Source organism: Protomyctophum parallelum (genome assembly GCF_964188405.1).
Source record: "Protomyctophum parallelum genome assembly, chromosome: 10".
Classification (NCBI taxonomy): domain Eukaryota; kingdom Metazoa; phylum Chordata; class Actinopteri; order Myctophiformes; family Myctophidae; genus Protomyctophum; species Protomyctophum parallelum.
In genome coordinates this window covers 3761755-3775709 of record NC_139704.1, presented here as the reverse complement: position 1 = coordinate 3775709, position 13955 = coordinate 3761755, and the positions used below count along the sequence as shown (strand labels likewise).

The 13955-nt window shown below is 41.0% G+C and overlaps 1 protein-coding gene and 1 long non-coding RNA gene across 2 annotated transcripts; both read right to left on the bottom strand.

The window, feature by feature from the left end:
- Nucleotides 1-274: 274 nt before the first annotated feature.
- On the bottom strand, nt 275-8181 carry LOC310865254 (adhesion G protein-coupled receptor E5-like; the record flags this gene model as incomplete). Its single annotated transcript, XM_083774279.1, has 11 exons — nt 275-417; nt 636-707; nt 879-1050; nt 2353-2511; nt 2887-3116; nt 3368-3592; nt 4045-4239; nt 6575-6777; nt 7649-7768; nt 7860-8001; nt 8125-8181. The coding sequence occupies 11 exons, from the start codon at nt 8179-8181 to the stop codon at nt 367-369; spliced, it is 1626 nt and encodes a 541-aa protein (XP_083630405.1). The 3' UTR covers nt 275-366.
- A 1101-nt stretch (nt 8182-9282) lies between these two features.
- LOC310865247 lies at nt 9283-12805 on the bottom strand. The gene is made up of 4 exons (XR_014569808.1): nt 12636-12805; nt 11515-11583; nt 10034-10336; nt 9283-9439 (listed from the first exon to the last, which is right to left on the bottom strand). It is a non-coding gene; the product is annotated as an uncharacterized lncRNA (long non-coding RNA).
- Between the last annotated feature and the right edge of the window lie 1150 nt (nt 12806-13955).

Below are 13955 nucleotides of genomic sequence, written 5' to 3'. Positions count from 1 at the left end.
CTACATGGTGGGTCATTGAATGAACACACAGACGTGGGTCCCCATACTTGAGTGAGTGTTGCTCACTAAACAGAAATACAATTAATCACGGCATGTACAACCTTTTTCCGGGAGAGAGAGAGAGAGAGAGAGAGAAATAGAAGAGCAGGGAGACAAGATATAACCACCCCAATTGTATAAGTTGTATTAACATGTATAAAATGACATCATGTTCAGTAGAACTGAACAGAAATTAGCCATATTACCCACACCACACCTCCCATGCATACCCCTCCATACCAAGCAGTTCCACAAAGAAATGTGAAGGGATCATGATGTCACCATATAGAATACAGCAAAACAAGGTTTCAACAATGTCTTTGATTGTTAACATTGGGTCAGAGGGATTGATCCTCTTGTCTGAGGACTGCGACTCTCCTAAAATGCGCGCACGCACACGCACACGCACACGCACACGCACACGCACACGCACACACACACACACACACACACACACACACACACACACACACACACACACACACACACACACACACACAAACAAACACACACACACACAGACAAGCTCAAATTACGTGGTTGCATTATGTGTGATTGTGAATATTTGAGTGTACAACAGCTGCATTACTGCTTACTTGTGATTGACTGGAAGAACGGTTCTCCTGTCCTGTGCAGATAGAGAGTTTCTTGATGTACCACTGTCTTACCTGTAGAGGGCGGCATAACATCATTAAATGATGACAAGCGATCTCACCATAACTCTGTTCTTACTTTTCTTAAATGTATTTGTGGATCTTTTTTTATCTGATCCTCCCTACATCACTACATCTTTCTCTGGTGTGTGAAGATGTGTTTAAATACAAAACAAATCCCATTACCTTCTTAGACAGTAGGCAGTGAAAGATGAATATCAGCGCCCCCTGTGGACTATTGAGGATAGTGAAGACGTAGACCACTGCCACTCCAGTCCCGTCTGTGAACAGGAGCATCCCAAACACCCACGTCAGACCCAGCACACACACCTGCGCAACGGCTGTGATTGTGAACCCCCTAGACAGGGGGGAGCAGTGAAGGGAAGAGGGACGGGAAGCAAGGGAGAAAGTTAATACATTTTGGGCGGGAACCCCTTTTGGTGTTAGCATTATGTTATGCTTTAGCTATTGAAAAATAGCAGATCTACAAGCTACGAGCTTGTAGGTCTGCTATTTTTGAAAAATCGAAGAACCACTGACATAGAAACATAGTCTGTCTTAGCCCTGATACATGACTGCCATGATGATTATCATGACAGTCATGACGTAACTGCACCCTGTTTTTTGCACTCGCTACATTTACAAAGAATCCGTATATATAAACATTCGGATTACAAATATAAAGTACATACTTTTTATCCCACGGGTGTTAGTTAGTTGCTGCTCCAGCGATTAGAATTGCTGCATCCCGCGTTGTTTAATAAAAAGCATTTTTATCCGAGCGCCCCGGCTACTTTTTTCAAACGGGGTTCGTTTGGGAAATCCACAGTTGCACACCGGGAGCGCACTCGCCTATTAATCTGTATTGGCAGGGCGGTCAGCGTACATATATCGAACACACCGACACCGAGTGCCACCCTCCTCCCGACCGATAGGGGCACATAGTTGAAAGCCAATGGCAAAATAACAGCTCGGATAAAAATGCTTTTTATTAAACAACGCGGGATGCAGCAATTCTAATCGCTGGAGCAGCAACTAACTAACACCCGTGGGACAAATTTATATTTGTAATCCGAATGTTTATATATACGGATTCTTTGTAAATGTAGCGAGCGCAAAAAACAGGGTGCAGTTACGCCTTGACTCTCGTATGAATACGAGAGTCAAGAACCAGGGCTAAGTCTGTCTGTGTTGGGTGGAAACCTCATGATATGTCCAATGTTACTTTTCAGGATTCAACTTCCAGAAGCTCAAAACAGCTTGTGGATCTGCTACTTTTGAAGCCTTTGTGTAATGCCCCCCCCCCCCCCCCTGCCCCATCCCCACCCAAGAAAATGCAGAAAAACTAGTTACATATTGCAAGTCTTTAATGATGGCTCTAGAGCTGGTCCAAAACACCACTGCATGTGAGACAAAACGTATCTCTCCCAAATTGGCTTCTCTGCACCGACTTCCTGTCGGAATCCTGAACAGAATTTTAAATACTATTACTAATCTGGTCAGGCATACCTGCATATCTTAAAAGAGCTCATTGTATCCTATTACCCCACTGGAATGCTGCACTCCCACAATGCAGGCCTATAGTGGTTCCTAGAATCTCCAAAAGCCTCCTCTCCTGTGGGACCATTTTCAGAACACACACACACACAAGCAGACTGACTTGATTTTGCGCAGGTTGGCGAGGTCTGGGTTGATGGCGTTAAACTTCTGGGCCAGCTTCCAGATGGTGATGATGAAGAGGAGCACATTCAGGGCGAGGACGAGAACCACGGGGCCGTTGAAGCTCCACATGAAGCCACGGTCCAGAGGCAGCCAGCAGCTGGCAGGGAGGGACGATACAGGCGTTCATGTTAGGACCCTCACTGAAGAACTAGTCAAGTCAATAAAAAACCCTCGACAAGAAAAGAAAACTAAAACACCAGTCAGGACGCTTCACAAGAAAGAGAGACAGAGACAGAGAGAGATGCATTTTACACACGGCTGCTGACATATTACACAAAGATAATATTCAAAGGGGCATTAATTCGCATAATGCATTTTCATTCTATTACTAAGAATTAATTTACACGCACGCACGCACACACGCGCACGTGCACGCACATGCACACGCACACGCACACACACACACGCACACACACACACACACACACACACACACACACACACACACACACACACAGACACACACGCTTACTGTCGTCCAGTGCCCTTTATCCGCATGGCATTCAGAATGCCATGTGAAATCGCCACTATGACCAGAGGTGTTCCGTATCCCACAGTGTACAGCAGGTACCAAGGCTCAATCACGTCGGCGTGGAAGACCGTTACTACCATGCGGTAGCACTGGACCCCCTCTAACAACATCCAGCAAAACGTGCCCAAGAAGAAGTAATGGAGCGAGGCTGCCACGAGCCTACAAACAACCTGAAAGATTGGATTGATACAATTATTTCACACGCATGTTTTTTTTTTTCAATGGGAAAATGTACCAGGAAATGTAACCTGCACAAGGAATTTGTCTTGGTCTCTTTCGTGGTACTAAACAACCATGGGATCCTAGCTAACCCTGATTAAGTCAGAGGTTACAAGTCTTGGTCTACTTGAGTCATTAGTATTTTAAAGTAAGTTTCAACAACACTTTTGACTTGAATACAGTTTTTGGGTACTCTACAAACCTCATGTTTAGTCTGTGAAATCAAAATGCCAGCGAGGAAGGCGACGTCAGCGCTGAAGAGGCAGATGCAGAGGTGGAGGTGGATGGTGGTGCGGGCTAGAGGTCCCAGAGCGGGAGAGGTGGAGCGGAAGTATGGACAGAACCTGAAGGTGAAGATACACACCGCCAGACACAGGAGAGAGGCGACAAGGCCCAACTCTGTCAGCAACTGCAGCTCAAAGAGCTCCTGCACAGGGAAAGAGGCAGCAGGTTTGTGCATGCGTGTGCGTCCGTGTGTTGATTTCGGCGGTTAAACTATGACGAAAAATGTTCGTCGACTTGTTTTTCACTAAATATACTGACAAATAAAAACTAGACTAAAATGTTAGGGAGGTAAGAGATCATTTTATGTTTGGTTGCGCTCGGGTGTTGCACTCTGAAAATAGCTCAAGATCAACTGTAGATTTAGTTGACTAAAATCGTATAATATTTAGTCGACTAACACTCGACTAACACTGAAATATTTTGACTCTTGAGTGACTAAAAATATGAAAACGAAATGAAATTGTGTGTGTGTGTGTGTGTGTGTGTGTGTGTGTGTGTGTGTGTGTGTGTGTGTGTGTGTGTGTGTGTGTGTGTGTGTGTGTGTGCATGTGCGTGTGTTTGCGTGCCTGCGTGCGTGCATGAGCCATGCCTCACCTCCAAGGGGTAGCGGGCCATGAGCACAGCAAAGCTGCTAAGGTGCTCACACACACACACGGTGTGTGTGGAGTTGGTAGATTGTTGAGTGCAGCCATCTGTGGCCCATGCCCCTTCTTCCCCCTCCTGTCCTCGTGGTCCAGACTTCCAGTATGCACAGATGAAGCTCACAGACGTATTCTTCTCCCTGTCCTCCTAATACACAATAAACATCAGTGTTGGCAAAATATTACTTTAACACTAATATACTACTTATTACTTATTACTTTTAACAAAAGTAATAAAGTTACACTACTTATTACTCCCTGAGAAAAGTAACTAGTTACTTATTACTTTACTTATTACTTTTTTCTCCCGCCCCCAGTAATTGCATATTTTGTCCCCAAAAGTCTTACTTTGCATTTTCAACATTAGCAGTCCCCCCTCCCCTATTCTGCAGTGTTTATTTAACTCATGATGATCGATCCATTTGTACATAGATTAGAAGTAGATTCGATGTGGAATATAGCTTCTTCCATATGCACAACTTGCAGCGGACAATAATGTGCATCTCGTCTTGATCGCGGACATACTCAAAATAATGTGAATACTTCCAAGTATTGAATGTTATAAGGCTTTGTTGTGCCGGTGTTTCTGTCTCCTCCACCTCCTCCATTGTTAGTTTATTTACATCTCTTCTCTCTAAAAGTGCAGTCTAACGAGTTACACACACTAGTTTAGGTTGTTGTTCCGTGTACCGGACGGTTTAAGGCCCGCCCTTCTGCATCCGATACTTCACACATACGTACCGACGAGTGTGCATCGTTTCCGTATCCGCTCTAGAGTCTAGATCGGATCAGCAGTCTGCAAAGCAACTTGACTTCAACCCAGTCTACCATTATAAATAAACACTCAAACCCACAGTTCCACCAAGGCTCGTGAAAATAGTAATAATATTACTTTTGAAAAAAAGTAAATGTAATATTATTACTCAAAATGTGAAAGTAACTAGTTAAGTTACATATTACTGGAAAAAAGTAATAATATTACTGAAAGTAGTATATTACTTAAGTTACTTGCCAACACTGATAAACATACATCCTATAGCCAAGTGGTTCTCAAATGGGCGTATACGTGACGTGTGCCCCTAGGGGTGCGCAGAGGTACTACAGGGAGACCAGAGGAAGTGGAACAAACTGCTTATAGTTAACGTGCTCAGAATGGTCTAATTTCAAGTATTTTCTTATTTGTAATGTAACTTATATTACAATATTATATTACTTCAAGATATTCTTCAAACGGTGGGTGATCGTTCATTCATAGCATCGGGTGTGGATATATCATATGTACAAAACGGATACTTTTCAGGATTCAAATTGAAAATGTAGCAACAATAGCAGCTATAGGCCTACAACCAAATGGGGTTAATTTGGTTCCATTAGTACACTTTCAGAGTTACAGTATGGGGGTCCTTGAAATTAAAGTTTGAGAACCATTGTACACAAAATGGAACAGACTACAGAGCCTTAATTAGCATCATTGGTAACACCGAAAGAAGGGAATGGCTGCTGTGTGCATACATGTTGTTCCATTTGTGTTATCACCATATTTTGTATGAAAATACGTCCAAATAAAACAGATAGAACTGGGTGACAATAGAAGGTGAGTTTAAGCATGTGCACACTCTTTAACTTTTTGTCCAACGATAGTGTTATCTTAGCCTGGTTATATCATATCACAACTGTGTGTTATACTGGTTATATCATATCACAACACAACTGTGTGTTATACTGGTTATATCATATCACAACTGTGTGTTATACTGGTTATATCATATCACAACTGTGTGTTATACTGGTTATATCATATCACAACTGTGTGTTATACTGGTTATATCATATCACAACTGTGTGTTATACTGGTTATATCATATCACAACTGTGTGTTATACTGGTTATATCATATCACAACTGTGTGTTATACTGCAAGCTGATGTAAACTGGATCAATGTGTTTGTACTACATAGGCACTACTAATAGGCTACACAGTACACACATCATTTTCATACATCTATGTATAACTAGGCATGTAACAATATATCGTAAAATCGATTAAAATCTGTTCAAACAACAACAGACAATTAAATTGCGATTAAATTGCAATTTGAATCGTGAAGAAAATATAGGATCTTTGTGTAAGAGAAATAATTAAAATATATATTTTTCTGTCATTTTGTCTGCAAAATAAATTTGTGTTTAAAAAAGTCGTGAATCTTATTGTGATTCGAATCGTATAGAGGGTATGCGCGTGACATCATCATCAAACCAGGAAGTTATGCAAAAAACTACTTTCTGGCCTTGACAACCCATACATCCAAACAGAAAAGTCCTATCTGATTACATTAAACAACATTAAACAATGTTAAACTCACTTTGCATGTTGCTTTGCCACTCGATGTGCCATTCACTTTAAGCATGCGCATACCCTCTATTGTGAGTTGAGTGAATGGTTACATGCATAACTACGCTATAGACTGCTGCTATTGTCCCACCTGCAGGTGTCTCAGTGTGAGGCTGACAGGTGTGTCTAGGGGTTCTGTGGAAGGGTTGGACACTACAACTGACACCACTTTAGAGTAGACCTGGTAGTAGTTAGGATCCACACCATCCTTCTGGTGTCCGCTGAGATGCTCAAAGGAGTGGTTAACAGACTTCTCCAGATTCTTGTAGCTCACCAACGCAGCGAGCGCAAAACCTGTGGAATAATAACCCATGGATACTGTATAAGAAATGAGAAGGTCTTTGTTGAGAATTGTGCATCAGAGGAGAGGATGTGAGTAACACAGGGGGAATGTTCCTGACCACGACCATACGATATTTTGTGGTATTCTTTATATTGGCAAAGAAATAATATTTCCCCATAACAAATTATGGGTGGTCTCTGCCCACCCCTGCTCCCCTTAGCCCTCTAACACCCGCATTAATTTCTACTTGCAAAAAATAGATTTCAACCTTACTACTACTTTGTACTACTAGGAGTAAGACTAAAAAATATGTTAAAAAAAAAAAATATATATATATATAATAATATAATAAATTAATAATTTACATTTGGGGGATATCTTTCACAATAATGAATAAAACATGTTCTAGACATTCTCATGATCACAAAAAAACATATATTACAATTATTTTACCTACTTTTATTAGGGTTAAAGGTCAAAAGTCATAGGTTAAAAAAAATTCAAAATCGCACAGAGTCCAGACATTTTTTATTTGTGTGAATTTCAGCCTCTGTGGGGGGTATTTATATGCAAATATCATGACCAATGGCCTTGAAATGGCATTGCAATGAACATCACTGATGACGTTTAGGTGAAAAAAGAACAGAAAATAATTATAATAATTTTGTAATTAAATTAAATAGAATTGTTGCTAAAAAGCAACGCTGGGTGTTAGAGGGTTAGAACCGGCCCTGGCTCTGTGACTCCATGTGCATGAAGGAGAAATGTCTGTCTACACCCTTCACAGACCAACAGTAGGGGTTTAACTTGACAGTGACCGGTACATACATGGGGAGAAAATGAACTTCACATTACATTAATAAGGAGTGGAGTGCAGTTTACCAGGGTACACTCCATTCCCAGTAGCCGTCTGCCAGTCAGTGTCCAGAGCAGCACTGCGAGTGCTCAGATGAATTGGTCCAGTGGGTGGAGTCTTTCCCTTCCTCACAGCAAGCTTCACCTCTATTTAAACACAAAAAAACCCATTTCAAATGCTGCCCTCCGTGCAGTTTGGTGTGTGCGTGCGCCCATGCGTGCGTGCGTGCGTGTGTACCTGTCTGGTTTGTCTCTATGTAGGTGTAGTTGTCTTGGAGCTGAGGTCCAATTAGCCTCACTGCATCCTCCACTGCCTGAAGCAACCCAGTGACGTCACTGTTGTTGAGCTGCCCGGGGGACTCCAATAGGTCTGTAATGTTCTTCTATACACAACAGAAGAGAAAAGTGTGTGTGTGTGTGTGTGTGTGTGTGTGTGTGTGTGTGTGTGTGTGTGTGTGTGTGTGTGTGTGTGTGTGTGTGTGTGCGCGCACATGCGTGTATACCTCTAGTAGTACATAACTTTGCTTTCCTTCATCCAGGTCAGTGCAGCTGTTCCACATGGATTCCGACTGGATGGATGGATGGAGACAGACAGAGGGAGACAGACCGCTCACGTTGGATGTAAGTGAAGAGTTTGAGAACAAAGGAAGACAGCAGACAGCGGGTTAGGGTTCCATCGATGCATATGCAGGGGTTACTGGAGTTCAGAGTGAAAGGTCTTGTGTTATTGTTTGATTCACATTATCATCTTTTTTACAATTAGTGTTTAGTTTTTAGCAGTGTTTAAAGATCTCACAAGTTAGAACCATATTGCAGATTTTAAGTGTGACAAAACGTTTTTTTTTTTAAGGTAGTGAGTTGCATTGGTGTAGTAAAAAAAAAAAAAACGTTTTGTCCCAACCCGACCCTTTGATGTGGTTTGGGCTTTAGAGAAAGAATCAAGTGCAGCTGAGAAATCAGTGTCAACTATTGGCTTCAATCACAATAGGCCTATTAAGGATGTGGTAGTAACAGCTTAGCTGGAAACTTACTGCAGATGACAGGAAACCACAGACACATGCAAGCTGAATGACACTTCCAAATTAAAGTGTTAGTCATGTCTAGTTATGTCACAAGCTGTCTGTCTTTCATTATGGAGATGTTCTATTTATGCACACTTCACTAGTGCTTTGCACTTCATTATTGAAAAGAAAATGTCTGCATATGAGGATGCAGTGTCTAAGGAGGTTATATTGCATTTTGATGTTATTTATATTGCTCACTATATTGCACCTTATTTAAAATTGTTGTATATTGTTTGTTGTTTTTTTCGTATGTTGTGATCATGTTGTACTCAGGGCGTCCTTGCAAAAGAGAGCATGCTCTCAATGGTCTCCCCTGATTAAATAAAGGTGAATAATAAAAGTCAGATAGATGGTTGGAAATGTCAAATTAATAATGATAATCAAACATTGAAAGATGAAAATTAATACAATAAAGTTTGAAGAAAAATATTATAATAGCATGCATAAAGTGAGTGGCAAAGTGAGTTTAACGTTGTTTAATGCAATCTAGGACTTTTCTGTTTGGATGTATGGGCTAGCTGTCAAGGCCAGAAAGTCGCCACACAGTAGGCGTTCCCACATGACTTCTAGGTATGATGATTTAAAGCGAACGCATACCCTATTATTGTGTGTCTTTATATTTTGTAAGTGGTTGATAATCATTTTTTTTTACTCTGAAAACAATGCCATGTCAATCAAGAACGGGAACCAGGCGACATAATGTAGATACAACTCACCTGTGTACTGTCTGCTTTGAACTTGTCACACTGCAACTCTGCATGACAGAGAAGGGGAACTGATCAGAGCTATACAGTAAAACATCACAATATGTATATGACGTACATACAATTAAATGTTTAACCCATTCTGACCTGAGATCAGATTCATAACGAGGTTTCCGCTGGACACACACTGGTCTGATCAACCCATTCTGACCTGAGATCAGATTCTAAAAATGACAGTCGCTCTTCGATTTTTCAAAAATAGCAGACCTACAAGCTCGTATCGCGCCACTCGGTGGCGCGATATGAGCTTGTAGATCTGCTATTTTTCAATAGCTAAAGCATAACATGATGCTGACACCAAAATGGGTGCCCGGTCAGAATGGGTTAAATTGTGGCGATGCCACTGTCTGCCAAGACCATGTACAGGTCTCTAACAATCAGAATAGGTCTGGGAAGGGTGTGTTATTCTGAAGGACATGATATGATCAGGGTTTAATACCAAAACATCCAATGTCCAATGTCATCCAATGACAATAATTTTGACAATTTTATAAACAGTGATCCAAAGGAGAAATTGTGAATGACATGATAAACAGAAGTGGGAAACATATTATCCATAGCAGACAATAAAACATGAAGCATACTTGAACAGATCACACCAGCGTCCTTAGAATGGCTGCAGTCAGGAACTCCATATTCCCTGCGAGAGCAGTCTTTGAGGGAGCTCTCGTCTCCATTACAGTACACATTATCCAACCAGATCTGACCGAGGCCTTCGCCTAAGGACGCAGCAGTTTTGGCTGCCTGAGCTGTTCCACAACACACTTCTTGAGCCTGACGGAGATCCCACCAATTATCACATATGGTTCCCCACTGATCATCGTGATAAACCTCCACTCTGCTAGAGCATCCATCAAAGCCATTCACATGTTTTACCTGCAGAGCACCTGAGGACAGTGATATGAAGTTAATAGACATTACAAAATAGTCTGGCAGCCAACAGAACAATTTATTTTGTTCAATGACTTTTGTTCAATTTATTTTGTTCAGTCCTGGGTGACGGCAGACTGCTGGGTGAGCTTTGGCATGGGGGGGTCAGATCAACATATGGAATGTCAGAACAGGTCAGCTCCATATGGAGATCTAAGGGTGGCAGCGGAGGCAGTGTCTTGAGTGTATAGGGTTTGATGAGGGCCCAGGTAGGGCCGGGCCTGCTGAGAACTCTGCCGGGCACGACTGCATTAATAACTTTGGGGCAGCCCCGTCTAGAGTTTAAATGGACAGGTATCAGTCAAAAGGGAGACATCGAAGAGGAAAAATGGATGGGGACATATGGAATGTCAGAACAGGTTCTGACATACAGTATCCATATCTAAGGGTCTGAGGTCAGATGTATATCATCAGGGATCTCCATATATGGGCTTAATTGTGACAGCAGGTCGCTTTTACTATGACATCAGGCATCTCCATCGCTGATGACGTCACGAGAACTGGGCAGTGTATATTGGGGCTTTCCCATGTATGGGGATTTTGAGTGATAAACTGACAGACATTTACTATGAAATACGATTTCATAGTAAATAAATGTAACTTTTCAAATTTTCATCATGTAACATGTCAAACTAGGGGGTTTTCATGATTCCGAAATTCCAAGCATTCATTTTGCACAAAACAAACGGCCACAGCCACTGTGCTGATCTCATCACATTTGTGATAAGGTTTTTAGCCCAAGGAGTGTTTGTGTTTTTTGTGCAAATCTAATGCTTGGAATGGATTCAGAATCATGCAAATCACATGCATAGTCACTAAAAGCATAATGGAATTTTAGAAAATTTTGCCTTATATGGGTTGTTAATGATATGGCCACATAACCCCCTATAAAAAACAAAAAATAACAAAAATAACAACATATAAAGGTCATCATGTGGATTCATTAATGTACAGTATTTTAGGCCAATTAAAAAAAAACTATAGCCTGGCCCTATACCACATTTCCCACTCCACGCCCCGGATGCCAGACTAAAGCTATTCATGTTACAATCATTATTGGACATAGAGCCTTTCAGAATTGCCCAAAATAAATCATTAAAAACAGATGACTGGATAAAGGTACAGCTCAACATACATTTTCCCATAACATTTTCTTTCCCAATTCTGCAGCTGGAGTCACATCTTCTCAGCATACCCAGTAACCCTGTGGAATAAGACAGGACTCTATTAACCCATTCTGACCTGAGATCAGATTCATACGAGGTTTCCGCCGGACACACACTGGACTGATGAACCCATTCTGACCTGAGATCAGATTCTAAAAAATGTTCTTCGTTCTTCGATTTTTCAAAAAATAGCAGACCTACAAGCTCGTATCGCGCCACTCGGTGGCGCGATATGAGCTTGTAGATCTGCTATTTTTCAATAGTTAAAGCATAACATGATGCCAACACCAAAATGGGTGCCCGGTCAGAATTCTTGTGTTCTTCACATTACATGACAACAAGCAGGCAGTGCAGTATCCACCAACAAAGTGATCGACAACTATACCGGTGCACCTTTAGCCTGCATGGTCAGACTCATTTCACTAGCCGTTTTTTTCTGGTTTTCAGGGTAGTGCGTCTTGACTTTCTCCCCATCTTTTGAGCTCTGGAGAATCTTGGAGATACCACTCTTTCTACCTTCATAAACTGACTGTATATTCACTGTAAGATAAGGTACTACAGGCCCCGTAGCTGTCTGGGCACCTTGGCTGCCAATGCCTGACAGCGCGTCGCGGGTTCGACTCCCCATTTCCTGTCAGACTACTGAATCTATCAATAAAGGCAGGAAAAGCCCCAAAAATATCGAAACGTTAATTTTTTTTGAAAAACACTCAACTCGTCGCTTCGCTCAACACCAGTGTGTTGTGTAAAATAGGGCTTAAGTGTTTAATCAGACTAATCGGTTTAATCAATTATAACACAAATCTTGATAAAAAGAGAATAAAAAGTGAAGGATCCGGGCACACAAGGTTAAAAAATGAGGAACGCCTTTATTAAATTAAAAGGCAACTGCCAAAATGTTTCGACCTGAACAGGTCTTCATCAGGGCAAGAATGCCATATACTGTATAACACAAATCTATTCAGTTTATCTATAATATAATTTAAACTCTTTAATTTAAAGATGATTTGATTCATTGAAAAGTAACCTGTTAGAATAATTGGTAACTTTGAAAATAACCGATAGATACAGATCTAATTGAAAGACTTACCCATAATCAGTAAGGCCTTCCAAAGTCCCATGTTGAGCTAACTGAATACTGTATCAGAAACCTATACCACAGCCTCTGGCCCTCTGCCAAGATGACTAGCCCTACACATTTGTTAAAAATGATATAGTTTGTAGAATCCTAAACTACTGTGCAGCTTCAAATTCAGTGTCAACAGTCAAGATGAGACGGTGATAGAGAAACCAAAAGAAATGAAGCAAACAGGAAGACAAAGATCTATGACATTTCTAGAACCGTCACATATTATACCCACATAAACCACACACATGCATGTCCACATAAACAGAAGTAGGCTAGTAGAAGAATACTTTGTACGAAGTACATACACACTGCCACTGTGAATTCAGACAATAGGAAAACAGACAGTTACAAAGTGCATGTAAGGCAGAACATTGTTACACACGTACAATACAGCTGACAAACTTGTCAGACACAGCAGACATCAATCATGGTCAATCAAGGATAAATGAAATAACGCCTCCTCCAAATTGATCGGCTTCGTATAATAGCAGATACTGAGTAGCAGCAGTGAGTACCTCAATAACTGTCTGACCCTCCTTTTGAAGAGGCCAGCCATTTGTAAGCCCCTCACAACAAACTTGTGCACTGTGCACGTGCCCTATAGGATAATAAAAAAGGAAATAGTCTCATATGGCTAGACTGTTACCTACCACAATTTACAAATGCTTCTGGTCATACAGTCTGGGGCACGGAAGCTCTTTTGATGATTTAGGGAGAAAGCAGAAGTGAAGCCTCCTGCCCACTTCTGTTTAGTCTCATAATATAAATTAAAATCATCTAAACATCTACAGCTTGCTGCTTAGCAGAAATGGAAATGTAACAGGCAAACGTATAACAATTCTTATTCTACATTCAGTCATTCACAAATTGTGTAGAGTTCTTGGAAATTAAGTAATGGAGATTTTAAACAATAATTTAACTCGAGTGAAATGAAACCAAATGGACAATTGGGTTTGTCCATTTGGTTTCATTTCACTCTAGCTTCTTCAACTTCTTTATCCAACCCTTTCGGACAGTCGGACACTATGAGGCGGGGGGGACGCTCCTATTATGAGCCTCAGTACAGTACACATATATGTACCCATATATGTTTATTTAGTTTTTGTTGTTATTTCCCCTTTTGTGCCAGGGAAACAAATACATCTTCAATACAAAAAATAAATATAGTTAGTTCAGAGTTTTAATTAATGCAGATTATGCAATTATGTTTTGATTGATTGAAATCTTTATTAACAGTTTGTAGAATTTACAGTACATTTTAAGCACGAACTCAATACAAAG